The following is a 23,930-nucleotide window of genomic DNA, read 5'->3' as shown; positions in this document are numbered from 1 at the left end:
CTTAGAACTTGTCTCTGAGACATCCCAATAATGGTCAAACCAAGGGGGGTGGGAGAGATGCTCCAGAGGCTGATACCCACCACTGGAGGAGAAATCACAATGTTTCATCATCAGGCTTGTAACGCACATAAATGGAGCTGAGGCAGATAAGAGAGTGAGGGCAACAGATGGGAAATTTTAAGAAGAGCATTGATGACTGCAACTCCTGGGACCAGTGTCTTTTCCATCCTTGTCTATCTGGTAGAGAAAGAAGTGGTACTTAGAAATTGTGGGAAGGAAATAAATTTGAGGACTGCAAATACTCAGACCATAAAAGGGAGATAAAATCATGCCCCCCCCCCCTCCACTTTGTATTTGGCTCACCAAATGTTCAGTTGGCAACATGTGAAAATTGAGAGATTTTTCATTAAAATGCCATAGTTTTAAAGATTTATGTTGACTGGGCACCACGTCCCATCCACTGGGTGAGCATAGGTACCTTGGGCAGCTCCCAGCACTCTGCCAGGTCTTGCTCCCAGGAAGGCTCACTCGTGACCTGCCTGGAAGCTAAAGACAGCTGATTTGGGCCCTTAGCTCCAAAGAACATCATCAGCTCCAGTAACTTGCATGCCTGAAAGGAATGAGAATGTTCTACAAGCAATTCCTCCCTCCCTCCCCCCCTCTCTCTCTCTGTGTGTGTGTGTGTGTGTGTGTGTGTGTGTGTGTGTGTGTGTGTCTATTAGACTATTAAACAAGGCACCCCAGGGGATTGGAATTTCCTCCCCAGAACCTTTTCCTGGGAGAAAGAAAAGGCTGAATGAAGCCTGATGTCAGACAGGCTGGCTTGACCTATGGCAGAGTCATTGAAGATGCAACAATGGATGGGGCCATACCTTAGCCAAGGCTGCTTAGTCATGCACACTTTTTGCATCCTATTTAAACCCAAGCCTCTTATAAGTACCCCAAATATGGATTTTTGGGTGTGTGTATGGGGGTGGGTGGTTGCCAGATCTCTTTGTCCCTTTTCCATGTGTGGCCAAGTTAAACAAATTTCCTTTTTATGTTTTTCACTATTAATTTGGCTCTTTTAATTGGCTTATTGAGGATGAATGTTTGAACCTGGCTTGTTAGGGCTGCCAAAGGCACAGGCCTAAGTCCTTAATTCTAGTAACATTTCTACTTTTAGGGTACCGTGAAATATGGATAAGTGTTGCTATCAGGTATCTGGGAGCATGGGGAAAGCAATGGAGGAGAGGAATTGGGAGTCTGATAAGCATGTCTACAGAACTTACTAGCATTTACTCAGCTCCTGGCAGTACCAGCTCAGGGTCTTGGGGATAACGACCTCTTAGAGAATCAGCATCATAGTGTAAATAATTAGACAAAGGTGTATGAGTGAGAAATTCATAAACCTTTTATTGATGTGTTTATCATGCCAACAGTATTGTTTATTGAAGATTCAAATTCCACTTGAAAGAGGCAAACAAATGAGAGTTGAGATTCCATCCTGCCCCCTGGAGGGATCCCATGTCCAAGGGAAAGAAGCACAGCCTACAGCTACTTGATTGGATCCCTCAGAAATGCATTCTGGGAAACTTCTCCCAGGGCTCCCTTGCAGGATACCAGTGTGTCTTAGTTGGTTGCAATTGGGAAACAATAAATTCATTCTAAGACTTCTTAGAATACCTCTGCTTTTAAAACTACTGACCCTCAAGGATCTACCACCCCTCAACCTAGGCTATGCACTGTTTGCTGGCTGGTGCATCTGCCCCAGAGGATGCCTTGAGTCTCCTGGTGGGATCCAATAGACTCTGGCTGTGGGTGGGCAGCCCTTCAGGAACGTTTGGACTTGCTGCAAGTGGGGCACAGGAGCTGACCCTTGGTGACGATGTACGCACGGCCACTCAGCAGCTGCTCACAGCCCTCACAGATGAAGTGCTTCCGGTGCCAAGCCAGGTCTTCCACGCGCTGGTAGTCCTCTGAGAAGATGATCTGGGAAGAGAGAGAGAGGAAGGCATGACTGAGGTTCTGCCCATCAGTAGAGGCAGTGTGTAGAGGATTAATTATGGGATTCCCATTACATTTGTGTTGTGCCCTTTAAATGCCTCCACAAAGCAATCTGACATAATCTGAGGGTCCTGGCTGTGTCTCAGCTTTTCAGGCATGAGAAAGAAAATACTCTGCCACAGGCAGGTTTTTTTAATGTTTGTGAAACTTTTTGGGTGAGTTCAGAGGCCAGTTATTTTCTGAGTTTGGATTACATAACTTGAGTGACCCTGGCCAACAATTAACAACAGAGAAGCAGACAGTGGGCATTTGCTAAGAACAAAAAACCACGGGGTGATCTCTTGGACCCAGAATGAAGTGACACCCTAGAATGACTCCAGGAGCTGAGAAAAGGCAGAATGGAATGGTTTAGCAGGTCTTCTGACTTTGGAGCACAATAGGACATGAGCATGAGCTGTCATGTAGACATTTGCCAGCCTTGTGACTTGGCAAATTATACCACCTCTCTGTTCCTCCACTTATATGTAACCTGGCTTTTTAAAAATGCTGTTGTCTAAGGATTCAAACTCAACTATTCATACTTGCAGGGCAAGCATTTTTACTAGGTGAGCTACCAGGGCGGGCTTCCTACATCCAACCTCCAAAGTTCTGGGATTGTAAGCGTGTGTCACCATTCTTAGTTCAGATTCATTTTGTAGATGAGAAAACAGAGGCTGGGGGTCCCCAATTTTCTCAAATGAAGAATACACCATCAGCAGAGCTCTACCTAATTGGCCTTGGGGTTGTACTACATAGCGTGGCCACACCCACTCGCTCCCATCAGCCTACTGACTCTCACCTCGTCACAGCCTGAGCATCGGGGTCGCAAACTCTCACAGTAGTGGCGGCCACACCAGGGTGCGCCATCCTTCCAGAAGTAGATGAGGTCCACCAGTGGCTCTGAGCACTTGATACACACAAAGCATGTGGGATGCCACTGCTTGCTGTAGCCAGCCCTATCAGCATAGACCACAGGGCTGTCAGCAGGGGCAGCTCCCTTGCAGAGCTCACAGACCTGGAAAGGAGATGAGAAAGAGGGGCATGTGATGTAGGTTTGAATCCCAGTTCCACACTTTCTACTTCCTGTGTGACTTTGAATGAGTTAAAAGACTTCTCTGTTCCTTGGTTTTGCCACTTGCAAAGTGGGATAAATGCATTGTCAATCTTTGAGGACTAAATAAAGTCACTTATCGATCTCTGTGATTCTCAAGTTGATTAACCTCACCACTCTTTGTGTCCTAATAGCTATGAAGATTTCCACAAAGTTTTTGTTGATGGGGGAAACAGTGATCGATAATCACCTGAAGAGAAATTAAAACTGAAAACATTTGAATTACTCCCTTACAATGATAGGAAGAAGCTTATATGGGCATGTTAGCACACATGTTTTATGCCCAAAAACAACTGTATTTTCTAAGACAAACAAACAAAAACCTTAGTGAGAAGAACAATTGAATATCTTTTAAATAACTCACTTAAGACGGCTGGATTCTCTTAACTACTTATATGTCTGTGTTTTGCCTTGTGCCATTTTGGTTGAAATCTGTAGAGGAACTCTGGCCTCACTTTGATAAGTTGGATTAGGAAGGGAGGAGAATTAAAATAGCCGTCCAAGAAAACAGGATATGCGTCTTTGACTCGACATCAAAATTCAACAAGTGGCCGTTTCTCAGAAGTTAGTCGTGGGCCTGAGCTGGCTCAGGGAGTAAGGTGCTTGCTGCCAAGCCTGATGACCTGAGTTTGACCCCTGTGACCCACACAGTCGAAGGAAAGAATTGACTCTAGAAAATTGTCCTCTGACCTCTACATGTGTGCTGTGGCACATGTGTGTCCCTCTCAAAAAATAACAACAACAAAAACATGTCACCACATATAATATGAGGTCACAGGAACCCTTCTTTTTGCTCAGCTTTAAATAGATTTCTTGCCCTGCATTGCCTTCTGATCATCTTTTAATTCTTGAATAGTTTGAGATTTACAGAAGGAAAAAAAGCAGAGACTTCTCACACACCACATTCTGTTTTCTCTGTTCTTATTTGGCTTGTATTAGTCAGGTACCTTTGTCAGTGAGCTAGTAGTAACATATGATTGAGGGACTTCATTCAGGTACCTTTAGATTTCATGTGACCTCCCTCCTTTATTCTGGTACACACCCAGGATCCCACACTTAGTCTTTTGCTTTGTGGGCTCTCCTTTGGAGGAAGGGGTGACAGTTTCTTAACATGTCTCTGTTTGTGGGACCTTGACAGTTTGGGGGAGTAATGGTCAGATATTTGGTAAAATGTATGCCAGTTAGGAACTGCCTAATGTCACTATCATGGGGTAACACTGAGATGAGGACCCCAGAAGCCAACCCTGCTTTCTTCACCTGGTATCAGGGGCATATGCTGTCACTATGCCTCCTAAGGAGGAGTGTTGACCTTGGTTGAACAAGGATGTTGACCATGACCCCATGGCTGAGATTTGGTAAAGTTTCTCCACAGTGAAGATTTCCTCTTCTTTCCATATTGTCCTCTTTGCAAGAAACTTACTTCATATTCCTCATGTAAAGAGCTCTCCACTTTCTCATGGTTCAAGTAACTACATACATTATGTGGAATCATACAAAACCTTGACCTCACAGGTTCCTCTAACGGTACTTTGAGAACCATTGATTGATATATCTCCTGGATTTGTAAGTGTTGGACAGCATTCTTCTTATATACCTATCCATCTATCCACCCATCCATCTACCCATCCACCCATCCATCCATTCACCTACCCATCCATCCACCCATCCATCCATTCACCTACCCATCCATCCATCCATCCATCCATCCATCCATCCATCCATCCATCCATCCTCCATATTTCCCTCTCTTCCTTCCATATTTATATACTTGTCTTTTTCATCCTCCCAGAAACAGTCTTTTATAAACTCTCTTGAGTCATTTGAAAGCCTCTTCTGCTCCTCAAAGTCCCAGGATGATGATGACTCTCATGTCCTTAGGGCACGTATGTACCCTGCAGTGTGTTTGGATGTTATGCCCATTATGAATAACCTCACACACACCTGGCAGTCATTTCTGTGTGAGGTAAACAGTTGTTTTCCCTTCTAGAGATACCTATGCCTCAGAGAGACTCCATGACTTGCTCAGCAATACACAGTTATCAGAAGACAAAAGCCCAAGCTACCTCCAAAGCCCAGGTCTCTAGACCACGTGCTGTGGCTTTTACAGCTGGTGTCAACAAACAACTGCCTGGGGCTGCTTCGGGATAGCAAATATTTTATCCTCAAAAAGAACTCAATTGTCCTTATTGTCAAACCTAGATTATTTTTTTTAAAGGACTATGTTTAAGGGCTACATTTTCAATTGCATGAATAAAAATGCCACAGAAATTTGTTTTCTCTCTCATTATGTAAAACGCTCACAGGGTGCGATCAGTTTTGGTTGTTGGCTCAGGATACCAGAAATGTTTACTGTCTGACCCTGCACTGTTTGCTGTCTTTGGTCTTTTCTTTGTATGCTAATTTTAATCTACTAAGTCCTGTCAGGCCCAATTCCAAATACTTACATTTTGCCATGTTTGGATGGGGAGGTATATGTTAAAAGTCCATTATAGGGACTGAAGTAAAAATGCTTACTGCTCTTTCAGAGGACCCATGTGTGGTTCCCAGCATCCAGGTCAGTTGGCTCACAACTGCCAGTAACTCCAGCTCCAGGAGACCTGGTGCCCTCTTCTGGCTTCTGCAGGCATATGCATACACACATATACACAAGTTTAAAAAACAAAAATTAAGAGTCTACTATAATTTGGAATTAGAATATTCCCTACAGGCCCTATGTTAATAGTTTGGTTCTCAGTCTGTGGATATTATTGATGGGAGGTGGAGCCTGATAAGAGGTCACAGGAATGTGGCCTTGAAGGGGATGGTGGGATGCTCATCTCTATCTCTTTGCTCTCTGGGCACCAGGTGGTGAGAAGTTTTGTTCCACTACACACTGGCCATGATTTCATCATCACCTTACCATACGTCCAAGGTGACAAGGGCAACTTACCATAGGAAGAAACCTTGGCAATTGTGATCTCAATGAATCTTCTTCCCTTATTGATTTTCCCAAGTATTTGTTACAGGAACAGAAAGCTGCATAGTGTGAACACTATACCTATCTTATCTCTTTTAGTGATCTACTTAATATACCCTTGCACACTGAAGAATAAGTAAGTAAAATGATGACGATTAGGATAAGGAAACCAAGTGAGTCTCTACTCCATGTAACATAGCTTCCTGGAGTACAGTAGGTGCTGAGTTAATGTCTAGTCAAGGAAGACATTTTTATCTGGATGGATTTGAACTGGATGCTCACTGCCTGATAATGGGCTTTAGAACAGTCTACTTTTCTAGATACACTTCTCCCCTTTGAATGAAAAGGGGGAGGGAGCCCCTCAGTTAACTGAAAATGCTGTACCTCTTCCAGAGAGTGAGTACCACCAGCCTGGGACTCATCGGAGGGTCAAAGGCATAAATGACAGTCAGGTCTATTCCTGCACACTGCCTGCCATGCCCACTTGGGTATTGTAAGGCACGAGGACAGGGCAGCTGGAGCACACAGTACGTCTTCTGTCTGGTTTCTAAGTTTTGTAGAATGAAATTTCCAGTTCTTTCCTCCCACACATAAGGGACCGAAGGGACTTACTGTTGGCCAGCCACACCCCAGATTCCCAGATGTTGTTGAACATGGAAGGAGAGGACAGGGGAAAAGAAATGGCCTGGGGATGCTGGCCAGCACCTTGGTGACGCGTGACAGGGAGTGGGCGATCGGAGCTTTTAAGAAAGGCAGTCTGAGTTGGGTGCTCAAGGGTGGCCCTGAAGTCACATGGTGGATGGAGACTTTATTCATGAGGCAGTAGGGACCACTGCAGATTCTTGAGACCGGGAGTGTGCAGGTGTGGTCTGAGCTGCAGGGTAACAACCAGGTCAGTGAGGAGGAAGGAAACAATCAGTTTCCCAGAACTGGGTGTCAGCCTGCCCACCTTTCTAACAGTGCTCTGTCAGGTCCCTGCCATAGGAATACACTTTTCCCCATGACTCTTTGGGTGACAGTTATTACCCTTCACCAGCTCTTTGTAGCAAACAGCGCCATTGTCAATTTGTAAAAACACGTAGTGTAACCAGCTCTTTCAACATGTCTGGTTTCTCTTTCCTCCTTTGTGTGACCTCCTCTGTTTTTTCCTTCTCCTCCTACTTCTGTCTTCCTGGTCATCTCAAAGGCTGAGGACTCTGTGGATCCTGGGCCTGTCAGCCTCATGGGCTCTCAGCCACCCGGAACAGGTTGGCAATGAATAATTAGACCCTACGCCTACTTCCTTGCCGTGATCCTGGCCTCCACCCTTGGTGAAGCTCCCAGCCTCTCAACTGTACAGAGTGGCAGGGAGCTGAGCTCTGGAGTCAGGCTGCCTGCATGATTGCTGTGTGACCTCAGGCAAGCTGACCTCTATGTCTCAATTTTGTCATCTGTCAAACAGGGACACTGTTAGCAGTGGTAGCATTTTGGGGTCACTGTAAGAGTTCAGTGGATTTACTGGGGAGTTTAAAGGGCTCATTTGTTATTCAGACCTCTTCCCTCATAGGATAGAAAGCTGAGGCTCAGAGCGGTTAAATTACTCCTGTATGCTGACCATGCCATGCTGAGATGAGGGTTGGAGCTGGCTCTTCATTTCCACCATGCTATACCAAGTGGACTCTCTCTGGATGCTCCTCCCATGCTTTTGCATTTCCTGTGTGCCTTCTCTCCAGCTGAGCAAGGTCAGAACATCAGTTGACCTCTGCCAGACTGACCAACTTGTCACAGCCCCATGCCCAGGGGCTCTGAGCCCTGAGCTTGTGGCTACTGCTCTTTATCGCTAACCCTGACTCCTTGGAGACCCTAGTTCTCAGGATTATCCTGTCTCCGGTCCCCTGGAGGGCTCACAGCACGTACTCCTTTACCCCTTACCCCTAGAGCATTTGATTCAACACACCAGGAATTTGCAAGGTCCAAGGAGATATGGGTACTGCTGGGGGCTGCACTTTGAGAAACCACCATGGAGTGCTAAAACCTTCATGAGCTTTGTGTGAAGTCCGACCTGTGGCTTGGGGGCTACAGGCTAATTTGAATTCCTTGAGAGTTTATATTTTAACACTTTCTAAGGAAGCCCATGTGGCCACTCTTGGACTTTTTGGTAAAAGAGGTGGTGCAGGCAGTCAGAATTTCCTTGGGAGTAGGGTAAAAGGCTTTTAGGAAGTCATTTATCTTGAGCATGTCAGCTGTATTTTGCTCCTGTTCCCAAGTGCCCAAACTCAGCTTGCTCATGAGAGAGTGTTCCCAATAGCTGCCAGAGAACCTTGTCTGCACAGCACTTTCCCCTGGGACAGGGGATGTGGGACAGAACTTTTCAGAGGTAGAACCAGCAGGAGGCTTTTGTCCATGCCCATGACTTTCTATGACCTACTCACATAGTATAAGGAGCTTAGTCAAATAGTGAAAAGCAATGGTTCATGTTTATAATCCTAGCACCCAGGAAACTGAGGCAAGGAGATCTCCACAGCCAGCTAGAGACCAGCCAGGGCAACAGAACAAGTAAATGAATAGGAAAAAAAGTCCAAATGAGCAATTTTGAATATTTTGTGCTTGGGCCTAGGCAGTATTTAAACATCTGACTTAAGAAAGACAGGGAGATTCAACAGGGTAGCTGAGCCTCTGTGGGGCTGTGGGTTCCCTGCTTTGGGATGTGTTCAGATCCAATTGGCTGTGTCTTGAATACTCTTCCAATTAGCATGGCATTGAATTCCCTTTCCCCGGGGAATCTTGTCCCAGTTTAGTGGAACAGAATGTGCAGAGTGCCACCATATGACACAAAGCAGGAGGGTAGTCCTCTGCTTCTGACAGGGTTAGGAAGTCAGAAGTGGAAACTATACATTGCCATGCACCCAGCACTGTTAACTGTCAGCCTCCTGACTTAGCAACACAGTTGAGTCCAGTCTTGGTGTTCACTGTTACAACAGAGTGGCTGACCAGCAGCTGTGCCCTACTGCACTGTCCAGTGCCATGGAAGAGAACAGTACCCATGGCTAATCCAGGAAAACATCAAACTTCAAGACTCAATGTCTCCCAAACTGCTATCCCTTTTATACAACAGTCTACATTTGTACAACCTTAAGCAGTTAGAGATCACGTACGCAGCTTTTCTTGGACTCCGTTTCTAAAGACACACCCCCAAGGACTCCTGAGAAGAAGGAAGTTACAGCATCCAGAATCTTCCATACTGAGGTGATCATCACATGGAGAAGTAGAGGAAGAGCTGTGTGATTTCCCCAGTCCAGTCCAAATGTGAATGCAGACCCCTGCCCAAGTAAAGCTGAGTGGATAGAGACACATGTCTCTATGGAGCTCTGCTCAAATGGCTGATCTGAGAACAAAAGGGACCCCATTGACAGAAGCCACTTGACTCCACAGCATAATGAAAGAACCACACCGAACAGGGATACATGGAGTCATGTGGTTGCAGCATGACACAAAGTATTCAGGCTGTAGCAGGTTCAGGACAGTGGCCAAGGGCCATGCAGCTATAGAACTGTATCTAAGGACCAAGGTTCAGAGAGACCCATGGGCCCAGAAAGACCTCTGTAGCTACAGTAATCCCTGCCTTGGGCTTGCCAGAAGCACATCCCAGTCACTCTGTTTTTTTCCTGGAAGGCTCTTATCCAAAGGCCTACTCAGTCTAAATCCAGAGTGCCTCGTGAAAATCTCACCATTGCACTCCTCCAGTAAATATTAACACAAGGACTTGAACTCAGGCACTGGCTTCACTCCCATGCAAACACTCAACAACTTATTTATAAACAGCATCTCCCATGTCCTCTTATGGTGCTTAGTCCTCAGCTGTGCCTCTCAGCCTTGTGTCCCACAAAAGGTTCCCCCAACCCCCATTTTCTGGCCTGGCATCATTTCTGCAGGCATAACTGTCTTGAGTTCTGTTTACTTACATACCAGTCTTCCTGAGGCTCCAGAGGGCATAGAAGGAGCACACTGGGTGTACAGTGGTTAGGGTCCTAGGTCTGAAATGTGGTCAGTGCAATGGCTTCATCTCTAGGGAAGTACAGGAGAAACTGGGGCTTGTTAAAGCCTCAGTAATGGTGGTCCCTGGCTTATAGGAAACTTGTTACCCATAGTGGACACTACTGCTAACAGCCTTTTAAATTTTTTTATTAAGACTTTATTTATTTTTTTTTTTCATTTTACATACCAACTACAAATCTGCCTCTCATCCCTCGCTAACAGCCTTTTTACCAAGGATGCTTTCTTGGAGCAGGTTACAACTATGAGGCCTTTGCCCAGGGAAGCCAAATATTGGGTACTTTTAATTGGATCCTCCATGCTTGTTCAGGCCTGAGATGGGCATGAAGCACATACACTACTCTCATGAGAAGAAACAGTAGCCTGCATTTATTCTCACTGTGAGCTCAAGGACCAGCTTGGTACAGAAAGTAAGCTGTCTGCTTCACAGCTGAGCAGGGTAAAGAAGTTTTCAGCGTATTCTCTGTTGCAGGGGCCATGCACAATGTCTAGGCCCAGAGACAGGGGATACCTGCAACATCGTATGTGCTATACAGTCTACAAAGATGCAGAGAAAGAAAGAGGCTGGAGACACAGATGAGCAGTAAGAAGCACTGGCTGCTTTTGTAAAGTTTAGTTCCCAGCACCCACATGGTGGCTCACAACCATATGTAACTCTAGTTACAAGGGAACTAATGTCTTCTTCTGGCTTTGACAGGCACTAGACACACACATGGCACACATATATACGTGTAGGTGAGCATAAAAGTTTAAAAATAAGATGTTTCTAAAACTGGAAAAAATACATGTACATACACAATATGATTTATAGGGTAATTTTTAGGATTAGATAAAATGACATGGAAATTTCCTGGCATGGTTCCTGAAATAACTTAGGTAAAGTGTGGTATAACATTATCACCTGTTAATCATCACCAACATCAGCATCACCATTTCATCATCATCCCTAGGACCATCACTAACACCAGGATCATTATCATCATCAGTAGGACCATCCCCACCATCCCAATCATCATCACTGGCATTATTATCATCAGCACTACTGTGATAATCACCATTGTTATTATCTCCACCGTCATCATCACCATTACTATGACCATCTCCACCAACACCATCACAATCAACATCACTGATTAACATACAAAAGCAAAAACCAAGAGGAAAAAAAGAAACAAAACCCAAATAATCAGGAAAAAGCTGCAGATGGCTTTTCTTGCTCAGGGGTCAGCAAACTGCATTTCTCCATGGATTAACTCCAGACCACCACCTGTTTTTTGTAAGTAAAGTTTTATTGGCTCACAGCCGGTCACTTGTTTAGATAGAGCCTATAACAGTATGCTACAGGGGCTGAGGTGAGTAGAGGTGACAGGGACTGTAGGCCTGCCAACTTTGATATATTCACTCTCTGTCCTTTATTGAAAATAGCTTGCCTTCCCAGATCTGTGAAGAATTGTGTTGGTAATTTGATGGGGATTGCGTTGAATCTGTAGATTGCTTTTGGTAAGATCGCCATTTTTACTATGTTAATCCTGCCTATCCATGAGCATGGGAGATCTTTCCATTTTCTGACATCTTCTTCAATTTCTTTTTTCAGGGACTTAAAGTTCTTGTCATATAGGTCCTTCACATGCTTAGTTAGAGTAACCCCAAGGTATTTTATATCATTTGTGGCTATACCACAAGGGCATTTGCTCAGCTATGTTCATATCAGCATTGTTTGTAATAGCCAGAACCTGGAAACAACCTAGATGCCCTTCAACTGAAGAATGGATAAAGCAAATATGGTACATATACACAATGGAGTACTACTCAGCAGAGAAAAACAATGACATCATGAAGTTTGCAGGCAAATGGATGGATCTAGAAAAAATCATCCTGAGTGAGGTAACCCAGACTCAGAAAGACAAACATAGTATGTACTCACTCATAGGAGGATACTAGATGTAAAACAAAGATGATTAGACTGCTATAAAACTCCAGGGAGGCTACCTAGAAAACGGGACCCTAGGAAAGACACAGGGATCGCCCAATGACAGAGAAATGGATGAGATCTACATGAACAACCTGGACGACAGTGGGAGTAATGAAGGGCATGGTTTGAGGGAAAGAAAGCTAAGGGGAGCAGGAGATCCCAGCTGGATCAAGAACAGAAAGGGAGAACAAGGAATAACAGACCATGATAAATGAAGACCACATGAGAACAGGAATAGGCAGAGTGCTGAAGAGGTCCCCAGAAATCCAAAATGATACATCCTCTATAGACTGCTGGCAATGGTTGAGAGAAAGCCAGATCTGACCTAGTCTGGTGATCAGATGGCCAAACACCCTAACAGTCGTGCTAGAATTCTCATCCAATAACTAATGGAAGTGGATGCAGAGATTCTCAGCCAGGCCCCAGGTGGAGCTCCAGGTGTCCAATTGTCAAGAAAGAAGAGGGACTGTAAGAGCATGAATTGTTGAGACCAAGATTGGAAAAAGCACAGGGACAAATAGCCAAATGAATGGAAGCACATGAATTATGAACCAAAGGCTGTGGAGTCCCCAGCTGGATCAGGCCCTCTGGATAAGTGAGACAACTGAACAGCTTGAACCATTTGGGAGGCACCCAGGCAGTGGGACCAGAACCTGTCCTTAGTGCATGAGCTGGCTGTTTGGAACCTTGGGCTTACAAAGGGACACTTTGCTCAGCCTGGAAGGAGGGGACTGGACCTGCCTGTACTGAATCCACCAGGTTTAAATGAATCCCCAGGGGAGTCTTGGCCCTGGAGGAGATGGGAATGGAGGGGAGGGGATGGGGGAAAGGTGAGGGTGGGGGCGAGAGGGGGGAGGGCAGGGGAACCCATGGCTGATGTGTAAAATTAAAACACAAATATAATAATAATAAAAAAATGCCACACATTCCAAAAGAAAAAAAATAAAAAAGAAAATAGCTTGCCAATGGCTGTTTCAGTCAATGGAATATTATGTAGCCCACTCAAAAGAAGCAACAAAAATGCCTGTAAAAGTCACATGGCCACATGGGAAAGTATTTATAGTATAAAAAGTGGAATAAAGGGATGTTTTTCCTTTGGAAAATGATCTTTTTGAATGTCACTAAAATATCCCCACTGAGAAGGAAGAAGGCAGAGGCTGAGAAGCCTGGCACCATGGTGATTGTGAGGGCTGCTCCCAAGTTCCCACCTATGGGTCAGGGAAGCTGAAGGGGCCAGGGTTGGCTGTGACTCCCTGGTCCCACACTGGTCTCTACATCTTTACTCCAGCTCAGAAAGAAATGGCCCACAGAGGGCCTGAGGTGGATTCAAGTCTCCAAGTAGGGCTGGCAGGAAAGGCAGCCAGCCTGCACAGCCCACAAACCAAACATCTGCTCCGACAAAAACTTGGAAGTCCCTTGCCCACAAATATGAGCACTTCTGGGATGGGCCTCAGCCTGAGCAGCCAGCTGCTGTAAGTTTCCATCTGAGGGGCTGTCCTATGGAGGAAGGTGGGGTCCGAGGCCTTCTGTGCCTCCCTTTGCATTTTTGTGGGAAGGAGGGGAAAAAGGAATTGGCCTACTTCTGGCATCCCACTGGGTATCTTGGGATCTTAGGAACACATTTTCAGGACTGTGGGGAGCCTACTCCTCTTCACTGACTCTCTGTTGCTTGCTGTTCAGGGGTGATCACCTGACCTGAGGAAGGGGCAAGGTGATGGTGGGGGTGGTGGGGGAATGTGGTAAGAACGATCAGCAACAGAATGAAGAGTACATTTCATGCTCTGTTCTGGCATTCTGTTCCCTTTCTTTGGTTTCAAGTGTGGGGTGGTGGAAAGGCGGAAATGCCTGGGCACAGTGACCATGCCTGGGAACCCTGTATATTCAATTTCTGAGGGAACATCCACCAAGCTTTCCAAATGCAGTGAAACTGCCTGTGGAACTGTCAGCAGTCAGTGCATGCAGGCTGCCGCCCACATAGCACAGGCATCCATAAATTCTATCCAGGAGGGAGATGTGGGGGGTGGGAGCTTAGAAAGTGGGTGAGGGGCTTTGAGCAGACTGGTGGGGTTAAACAAATTGCTAGAGTTCATAGCTCTCTTGACAGAGCACTGATATGCTCCTGAGACCCATGAGGAGAGACTTGGGCTGGGGTAGGGTGTCCTGCCCTGGTGTTCCCAGCACACAGAGAAAAGGGTCTGATTCTCCAGCAGGCTTGGCTCTCAGGGATGTCAGGTGCTGTGGCTCACTCCAGATATTAGCACTCAAATATATTCTCCTTTCTAGGGGATCCTCTCAGGACTGCTCACACCACACTGTTATGTTGACAAGACTTGGGTTTGAATTAGCCTACCGCTCCTTAGCAAACTACCATGGCTGTGTCCTAGGTTTCTCATCTGGGAAATTTGTCTGACAACCTCAAGCTGTCTCATAGTCATCACAAAGACTTAAAGACATTTAATTGACCTTGTAGATTTGAAAGGCCAGTGTCTCCCTCCCCATAGGGTGACAGCCGATGAATTGGTGTCTGGGACTGGGGTGTTTCTACCTTGAGGTTTTCTTGGGCAGAGGCCTTACTAAAGTCTCTGTGGCTGACGGTGTTTCCACCATGCTTTTGTCTCCCACTGCCAGTGTGATGATGGTGACTTTTCATTTGCTCTGAAGCTGTCTATAGACAGCCACGCCTCTTAGTTCATTACCCAATAGACAGATGTGCTTATTCTGATTTAAGTCAACATGCCTCGTTTGTGGATCTACCTGACATACTGGGCTTTGAAAGCTAGGCCTGGGGTCTGGATCTGTGAACTGAACTGAGACTCAGTAGAGGACAACTGTGGCCATTAGACAGGTGGATTCAGGCAGAGCTGTGTCCTGCATCCTGGCTGATGATTGGGATTCCCATGAATCATTGCCTCTGGGAGAGAGTTCCCCACAGGGGTTTAGAAAGGGCTCTGACATGACACTCCTCTGTGAGATGCTATAATGAGGTTTTAGAGAACAACATGGCCTAACTTAAGAAGCCTGTGGGACAGTGAAGGGTGTATAGCAGCATGCAATATTGAGTGGTGGGAGATCTTGGGTGGCAGAGGAGCATGATTCAGTGTCAAGGGCAGAAATAGGCTGTAGAGTGATAAAAAACAATGTTAGATTCTATGCTTGTGTTTCTAGAACACAATGCAAAGGACCCTAAGAGTACTGGGTAGTAGTTTTTAAAGCAGGGCTCCTTGAAGGTCATCTGCCTACCCACCCATCCACCTGCCCATCCATCCATCCATCCATCCATCCGCCCATCCATCCATCCGCCATCCATCCATCCGCCCGCCCGCCCATCCATCCATCCACCCATCCATCCACCCACCCACCCACCCACCCACCCACCCACCCATCCATCCATCCATCCATCCATCCATCCATCCATCCATCCATCCATCCTTCCATCCACCCATCCATCCATGTATGCATCTATCCATGCATGCATGCATGGGCCTCAGAGAGTACTTCAGGCCCACACTTGGCAGTGAGGTTGCTGGTGACACAGCTTTATGGCCTGCTTTGCTCCTGAGTTGCCTTCTTTGGGACTCTTTCTCCTGCTTTGAGGAGACAGAGAACCCGGCTGTTTTATTCTGGAACAAATAGCAAAACTGTTGAACAAATACTGCATACTACTATGGAAATGGGATCTTGGACAATCTGCCTATTGTTTGTGCACCTGAGAGTCTACACCTCACCTGATTCTCATGAAATCACTCTACCAGGCAACTGTGAGAATTTAAAGAGATCCTGAAAGTCTGAGTGAAGCTTTGTGCTTACGCAGTGTGAAAAGGGAATACCACTAACTTCTTAGGCAAACTGCTATCCAAATTGTTCCCATCTTCTAGAGCCCACTGTACTTTGAACATTGATTTACTTGTGGATCATGTTTGTTGAACACCAATAATCTACATCAAAGATACCCAATATAGATGCAAAGATGAAAAAGATCTCAGAATCTACAGATAGTGACAGATGTGAGTCCACTAATGACACAGTGAGTTATGAGTTAAAATTGTGGTTGGGATAGGATGGAGAACTCCATCTTTCATAGTCATCAGACAAATTCATCCTAACAGTTTCTCCCTCATTCCTTGCTCGTTTCTGACTGTGGAATATGCCACTTAATGGCCAGTGTTGTTACTTAAATGCTTCCAAAATATCACAAATATTCCCCAGAGTTAAGTACAGGCAAGACCCCAGAATCTCAGAGCATCTTTGCTCTAGTTTCACGTTAAACAAATATGTGGGATTTAGGCAAGGACAAGATATGCTCTCAGAACAGCATCTCTCCCTTGGGAATGGCAATTCAGAGAAGTCACAATGACATCAAGAGATTCTCTTCCAAGTTGGAATTCTTTAAAACTTACTCTTTAAGTACAGACAACTATTAAAGGGTGGATAGTGGGCAGGGTTGGGTTGGTGTGGGGAAAAATAGTTTATAAAACTAGTAACTACTATGGTAACTAGATTTAGTTTCTTTTAAAGATCTTTCACACATATTTCCATCCTAAGAAATGAGTCTTTTAAGTATTACTGACAGGGCTTAGAGAGATGGCTCAGTGCCTGATTTTGGCTCCCAGCACCCACATCTGTCAGCTCCCAACCACCTGTAATTCTAGGTATAGGGAATCCAACCTTCTCTTCTGGATTCCACAGGCACCTACATTCCCATGTGTACATACCCACACAGAGACATACACATGTACACATAACTGAAAAATAAGTCTCACTGTTAAATAATAAAGAAAAAAATATTAGAATTCTCAGCTAAAGGATATGAGGCCGTGGTTCCTCGGATGGCAATCCCAAATTGGGCCAAGGTTGGGGTGGAACTGGGAGGTATTTATGAAACCTAGAGCCAGGAAGGACAGGGTAACCAGGCTCATGGGTTGCCAGGCTCATAGGTTGCTTCCTAGAGTCTGTCAGCCTCTTCCCTGCAAGACATACTTCAGGGCCTATTAAGAGCTGCTGGTGGCAAAAGATCATGGGAGTATACAGCAGGTGACAACTAGTGCTCAGAAGGTCAATCTATCAGAACCAAGGGTTCTGTTGGAGGAAACTATCATGCAAGGTGTTACGGAATTACTGCCTTTTGAATGAATTGGCTGTTTTTGTTGTAAACTTCTTGTGCAATAACAGCTATGATATTTCCCATTTACCGTGCATTTCCATGTTATGTGTTCATGTAATCTCATGATTGCATCGCAGTCTTATGGGCACACATGATTGTGGATCGTCAAGAAGATGGTTTCTTACTTAGTAAAGAAGATGGTTTCTTATTTAACTGTACATTTTTTATGATTAGAAACATACTAAAATATGCTTCATAATAGGTCTATTGTTCCATGTGCACTGTAGACACTTAGAGGTCTTGTTCTCCATCCTTAGCCACTGACAAGGTAAATATTGGCCAGACAAAGTGTCCTTGTAGAACTCTCATGGAGTGGAATTGCAGGTGCCTGGACTTGTTGGATCAAAACCCTTTAGAAGAATTATAGTGAATCAGAAGTGATAGTGCAGGTGTCTGGCCTTGGTATATCTTAGTCCTTCAAGAGATCAATAGCACCTATGTTGCTCTAAGCTTCTTCCACTGGCAACTCCCCACTCTGATTCAAAAAATAATTAACACTTTGTATTTATTTCTACACCAGTTTTTAATGCAAGATTTTAGGCTCGGTAGACTAATTATGTATAGGTCCTGAGAATCAGGTGATTAACAGAAAAAGGCTGTTAACTGACTAACCATGTCTGGATATTATTATTCACATAAAATAGTAGACATATTCTTTGCCTTTTCCTTAAATCTCTCATTGATTTATTTTCTTCCCTTGTAACCCTTGTAGCTATCCCTTTAAGAGATAGCCCGAACTTTTCACAACCTACAGCTGTTGTCAATCACCAATTAAGCTGACCAAGTCTTTGCCAAGTGTGACTCTTCTCAGAATACTTGTCCCTGAGAGTTTACTTTGCAGTTTTTACTAACAAGTTGTTCATGAATGGAGATATATACACATACTTGAGGAACAAAGAGGTGAAGGAAGATGGAAAGAACTAGATAGAATAATGAGAGAACAGCTGAAGGGACAGAGAGGAGCCAAGTGTGAGAACAGAAAAGATGTGTAGATAGAGTTGACTTATAAGAATAAAGTGAATGGACTAAGGAGCTTGGTGTGCTTAGATTCATTTGCTATCCCTCAGATTAGTAATCTAGCCACTTGTAGCATTTGTTCTGGACCCTGGTAGAAATCTCCTCAGAGCAGGCACCTGTGGAGAATTTGTTAAGGGTCCTGATGGCTAATCTTGGTAGTCCATTTGGCTGGATTGAGAATTGTCCAGGGGATTAATAAAGTGGTCTTCTGGGGGTGTTTTCAAGGACATTTCTAAATACCATCACCTCATGAAGGCCTTGCCCTAATAAATATGATGACATTGTTGGGAGGTGACAAAAGGTAGAAGAAGATAAGGTCTAGCTAGATCTTGTAAGTAGGTCACTGGGGACCTGTCCCTTACCTTGGCCACTTCCTCTGTTTCCTCTCTCCACTTTCTGTCTACTGGGTGCTTCCCACCCACCTACATGATCCCTTGCTCAAGCATATGGTGCCAAGAGACCATTGACTAAACCCTCAGAAATCACAAGGCAAAATAGAACCTTCCTTTCTTCAGTTGCTTCTGTCAGGAAATCTGACCACAAAGATGATGACCTGGCAAACAAAGGGATCTCTGTGCTGGGACTTTTATAGTCAAATGTAAAGAAGGGGCAAAAAAGGCCACCTGGCTGAAGGGGAGGGATAAGTCCCTCCGGGTAAAAACATAGTGGCCATCAGCCCCATGTTTTCACTCTTGGCCTGTGGAACCGCTTAAGGCAAACCCATTCAGGGGAATTTCACCTCTGAAACATTGGCTTCTCTTTTGTGTTTTCTCAACATGCTCCCTCCCCCCCCCCCCCTTCCCGTCCTGCCCAGGTATGTGCATCTTCCATACTGTTGCTAGGGAAAATTGGCAAGCACACAGCTGGAACCATGTCCTATATCTGACCCACAGCTTGCCCCTTTAGATCAAGTCCTCAGCCCAAAGTTCCCATAAATATGGGAGCAGTGACCTCTTCTTGCTTGACTTCCTGGGACCCAACAGATGATGCCGCAATGGGCGCATGAACAGTGTGAAACTCACCCCTTCTGGCTCCCCTAGCTTGCTGTGCCATCATATACATGGAACTGCCATTAATATGTCGATTGTACTTTGCTTTCATGAACAAGCTTACTCTTTAAGGGGGTGCAAGGCTCCTGCTCAAAGTCTATGGTTTGGGTGTTCCTGAGTTATTTCACACATGTCAAGTTGAACCATATCACATTCTCAAAGCCTATCCCTATTCCAAGGGGGGCTAGATGCCTTTTCCCTAAGCTGTGGCCATTTATTAAATGTGTGGCATTATCCTAGAGCAATGGTTCTCAACCTTCCTACTGAGGCAACCCTTTAATACAGTTCCTCATGTTGTGGTGACCCCCAACCAAAAAATTATTTTCACTGTTACTTCATAACTGTAATTTTACTTACTGTTATGAAATCATAATGTAAATATTTTTGGAGATAGAAGTTTGCAAAGGGGGTCGTGATCCACAGGTGAAGAACCACTGTCCTAGACTGTCCTTTCCATGGCAGTAACCTGGTGTTATTTTCCATGAGTGATGTCTGACGAAGAGTAACAAGTACCTGCCTCATTCACTGAACATGAATACACACATGCATGAGAGGAGAATATGGCAAGATAGGACCCTGACAGCATAGCCCTGGCCTGGGCAGCTTCAGCCAGACCAGCGACAAGGGACACTCACATATTCCACTTCCTTGGATGGGTCTCCCAGGCTGCCATTGGTGGTTGGGGCAGTGGTCTCTGTGCCCTCTGGCTTTTCCTGTGTCTTGCCTTCCTCCTTGGGCAAGCCTCCCTGCCCTGGGAGGGCCACTTCGCCCACCCCAAGGGCCTCGCTCTTGTACTGCTTGACAAACTCTTCCATTGCTTTCAGCTCACTCTCCACAAGTCCACGGCAGCGGGAGGGGTCCTGGTCATAGATAGGGAGCTGATGCATGAGCTGGCGTCGGCGGTAGAGGGCGCCCTCGGTACCTGTCACAGGCTGCTTTTCCTTGGGGATGAGTTCCATGTACTGCAGGCCCTAGGGGGATGGCATGGAAGAGACAGTGTCATACGGCTGGAGTTCATGGTCATGGAAGCTAAGACCCAAGCTACTTAAAACAAAAATGATGATCTTCCACTGCTATCAGTGATTGAAATACAAGTATTTCTTCCCTGTCTACCTCCCTCCCTTCCTTCCCATGTGTACTGTGTATATACGTGTTCACATGTGTGTACATGCACGCAGAGGTCAGAGGCCACCTTTGGCTGCTGTTGTTCTTCAAGTGCCGTTGTCCCGGTTAGCATTAGCTGTCAACTTGACCCAGCCTAGAAGCACCCTCAAAAGACCCAGTTGAGTAACTGTCTTTATTGGTTGGTCTGTGGGCATTGAGGGGTTGTCTTGACTGTTAATTGATGTAGGAGGGCCCAGCCCACTGAGGGAAGTACCATTCTTTGGGCAGGTACCCGAGCAAGCTAGCAAGCAATGTTCCTCCACAGGTTCTGCTACTTGAAATCCTACTCAAGTTCCTGCCTCAACTTCCCTTAATTATGAACTCTGACCTGAAAGTATAATAATATAATATAATATAATATAATATAATATAATATAATATAATATAATATAAATAAATGCTTTGCTCCCCTAAGTTGCTCTTGGCTAGAGTGTGGAGCAACAGAAAGCACACGAGGACATCCATCCACCTTTTGTTTGAGACAAGGTCTCTCATTGGCTGTGGACTTACCACATAGACTAGATTGGCTGGCCATCAACCCCCCCCCCATCCACTTGTCTCTGCCTTTCTAGAACTGAGGTTCCATGTGCCATCGCTCTTGCTTTTTAAAACATGGGTGCAGGAGGATTGAACTCAGGCTCTATGCCTGCCATGCATCCACTTTAGCTATGGAACTGTCATCTCAGCCTCATCGTGTTTGTATTCTACTTTAGTTTTTCTTTTACAAGTCACAAAGCAATACCTGTCCCGTATTTCAGACAGGAATCCATAGGTTAGAGAAAGAATGCAAAGGGGAAATGCACGCCTTGTAGCTTGCATGTGCTGAGATGCTTCTGTATCTTTCGGTCGGTGCTAGAGGCATGGATGTGTACCTATGTCTGAATTCATCAAGCTGTAGGCCCTGGGGAATCCCTGCTCTATATGATGTTATCCACTGACTGGCAAAGCATTTTAAATCTCTAGGGAGATTTGACTAAGCCAGCACACATGCTAGGCAGGTGCTCTACCAATGTGCCACCGGTTTTGACAGGTGAGAAAGAAGCACTGACTTAATCCGTTAGCTGGCTTTCCATTTGCTCAGTGACTAGGCATGGCTGTTCTGGCTGATGACTGCATTGTTTCGTTGTTCATTCCCCAGGCACTACTGGGATTTTCACTTTGGAATGACATTCGAGAGAGCAAGGGTATCTGTCTACTCCTTTCAGTTTCTGTCAGAATGAAAACCAAGATCAGTTTACTTTGTTGTCTGACATGAAACGATTATGGCGACAAGTGAGATGGTTAATGTGTGTTTTCAGCTTGACTGACTTTAGAATCACCAGGGAAACACAATTTGGGGTGTGTCTATGAGAATGTTCCTAGAAAGGTTTAAATGAGGGAAGAAGATCCACCCAGAATGTGGGCAGCACCATCCCATGGGCTGTGGGTCTCAGAGAGAATAGAAAGCTAGCAAACACTGGCATCCCCCTCGCTCTCTGCTGATTGTCTATAGATGCAATATGACTGACCAGCCACCTAGTATTCCTGCTGCTATCACTTTCTCCCTGTGACGGGCTGTACCCTAAAACCACAGACATAAGAAACCCTTTCCTCCCTTATGCTGTGTTTGGTTGGTATTTTGTTTCAACAACAAGAAAAGTAAGGAACGTAAGTTTGCTTGTACCACCAAAGCAAAGTCACTACTTTAAACCTCTTTGCTGTTGTTATGTTCTGGGCAGTAACCAGACGATAAAACCACTGCAGAATCATGGCAACAGGAATGATGGCAGAGGCTGATCTCACTTGACCTGGACCTACAAGGTACTGTCTTCTCTCTGGTCCTACAGCAGATGTGCTTCTGCTGATGGAGATGCTCATGAAGGAAAAATCCTGCTCATCTCTTCTGTGCTTAGAAGCTTTGGCCAGTGTGTGTGTGTGTGTGTGTGTGTGTGTGTGTGTGTGTGTGTGTGTGTGTGTTTACCTTCTAGTGCAACCATCCACTCCCCAAGGGCAGAAATCCCTTAGAGTTTAGTAGTGGGAATGAAGGTTCTGGATTTAGCCCATCTTAGATTGAAATTGGTCCTAAGCATTCTGGCTGTGTGACTTCAGCCACCTCCACACTCTCTCTCTGCACATGTTTCCTGGCTGCGAAAGTGAGCACCATGCAAATCCAGCAGGCTCTGGGATTGGGTGACAGGCCTACACCACCTACAGCATGCTGCTCGCTGCTCTTCCTTTCCTGTCTGTGACTTTCCACCTTTTGAAATGCACTTATACGTCGCTGCCGTGTTCACTAACTGACACAGTGTGTGAGTAGCCTTTGGAAAACTCGGTAATGTAGATTCTCAAGCACAGTCCCCAGTTCTGCAGGGCAGCTGTGGCACCCAAGAGTCTGCATGCTGGCTGCCAGTCTCAGTCACTGAGGTGGAAAGTTGCTTCAACACCTTTCACTACTATCAGGGTTTGAATGTGGAATGTCTCCCATGGGTCATGTGACCAAAAACGGGGTTCCCTGCGGTGGCATTATTTTGGGGTGAAACCTTTGGGAGGTGGGCCATTTAGAGGGGATGCCTTGGGATTTATAGTCTACTCCTGGTTCCAGCGTTCTCTCTCTGCTTCCTGCCCTACTGTGAATAATCGTTGGCCGTATGCTCCCACTGTCACAGCCAGAAGCCCCTCCTGCCACCATGCTTTCCCCACCTTGATGGCTGCACCCTTTCAAAATGTGAGTCATGATAAATCCTCCTTCTTAAGCTGCTTCTGCAAATTGTTCTGCCACAGCAACAAGGGAAAACGACAAATGTAACTACTTTTTCAATGAAACACTAGCAAGAAACAAATACATGTGGTAAATCAACCGGGACCCCAAGCACCTAGCCGGGAACTGAGGCAAGGCAAGTTCCTCATGCTTTGGAATTTCGAAAACTCACGAATTCCCCAAAAAGAAGTGCTGGGACTATTGGTAACACCTCAGAGGGGCTTGCATGAGCTTTGACTTGCCTGAGGCTTTGCCACAGAGTCTCATTTTTGCTGAAAACAATGCTCATTTTACATTCGCTGGCTTTGTAGTGTGGATTATGTTCCCTTCCAAAATGAACATTTTTATTTCATTTACCTCATGGGCAATACCCCTGATTAAAAGAAAAATCAATCTAGTTTAAAATTGCTTTCCTTGGAAAAGTATAATTAAATCGTTGTGGGAATATGGTATTTCATGGTTTATTAATTTTAAAATATGTGTCAGCACCTGTAAGAGTGGAACCGACAGGATCTCACGTCAACAGCACTCCCCATCTATGTGACTGGTAATTGTCTGAATATTAATGTGTTTAAAATAACTATTGTTTCCTTCACAGCCAGAGATCTTCTGCTTAGTGGGTCTTCGGGGAGGAGAGGTCAGAGTGAAGGCAAAGGTCAAGGCCACAACATGAGAAACTGAGAGGCCTGGCTTCCACTGTCCATCC

The 23,930-nt window shown here is 45.3% G+C and overlaps 1 protein-coding gene across 1 annotated transcript in view; it reads right to left on the bottom strand.

Annotated features, from left to right (window-relative positions):
* Nucleotides 1-1,369: 1,369 nt before the first annotated feature.
* The window catches only part of Lmcd1 (LIM and cysteine rich domains 1), a 65,067-nt gene continuing 42,506 nt past the window's right edge, over nt 1,370-23,930 (bottom strand). The window contains exons 4-6 of the mRNA XM_036181482.1: nt 19,959-20,294; nt 2,825-3,040; nt 1,370-1,971 (exon numbers count right to left, since the gene is read on the bottom strand). Of these exons, the coding sequence (XP_036037375.1) occupies nt 1,813-1,971; nt 2,825-3,040; nt 19,959-20,294 (711 nt within the window). The 3' untranslated portion in view covers nt 1,370-1,812. The remainder of the gene's footprint in view (nt 1,972-2,824; nt 3,041-19,958; nt 20,295-23,930) is intronic.

This window comes from Onychomys torridus, chromosome 3 (genome assembly GCF_903995425.1).
Source record: "Onychomys torridus chromosome 3, mOncTor1.1, whole genome shotgun sequence".
NCBI classification, from domain to species: domain Eukaryota; kingdom Metazoa; phylum Chordata; class Mammalia; order Rodentia; family Cricetidae; genus Onychomys; species Onychomys torridus.
Note: the sequence above shows the minus strand (reverse complement) of the source record. Positions and strands in the feature narration are given on the sequence as shown.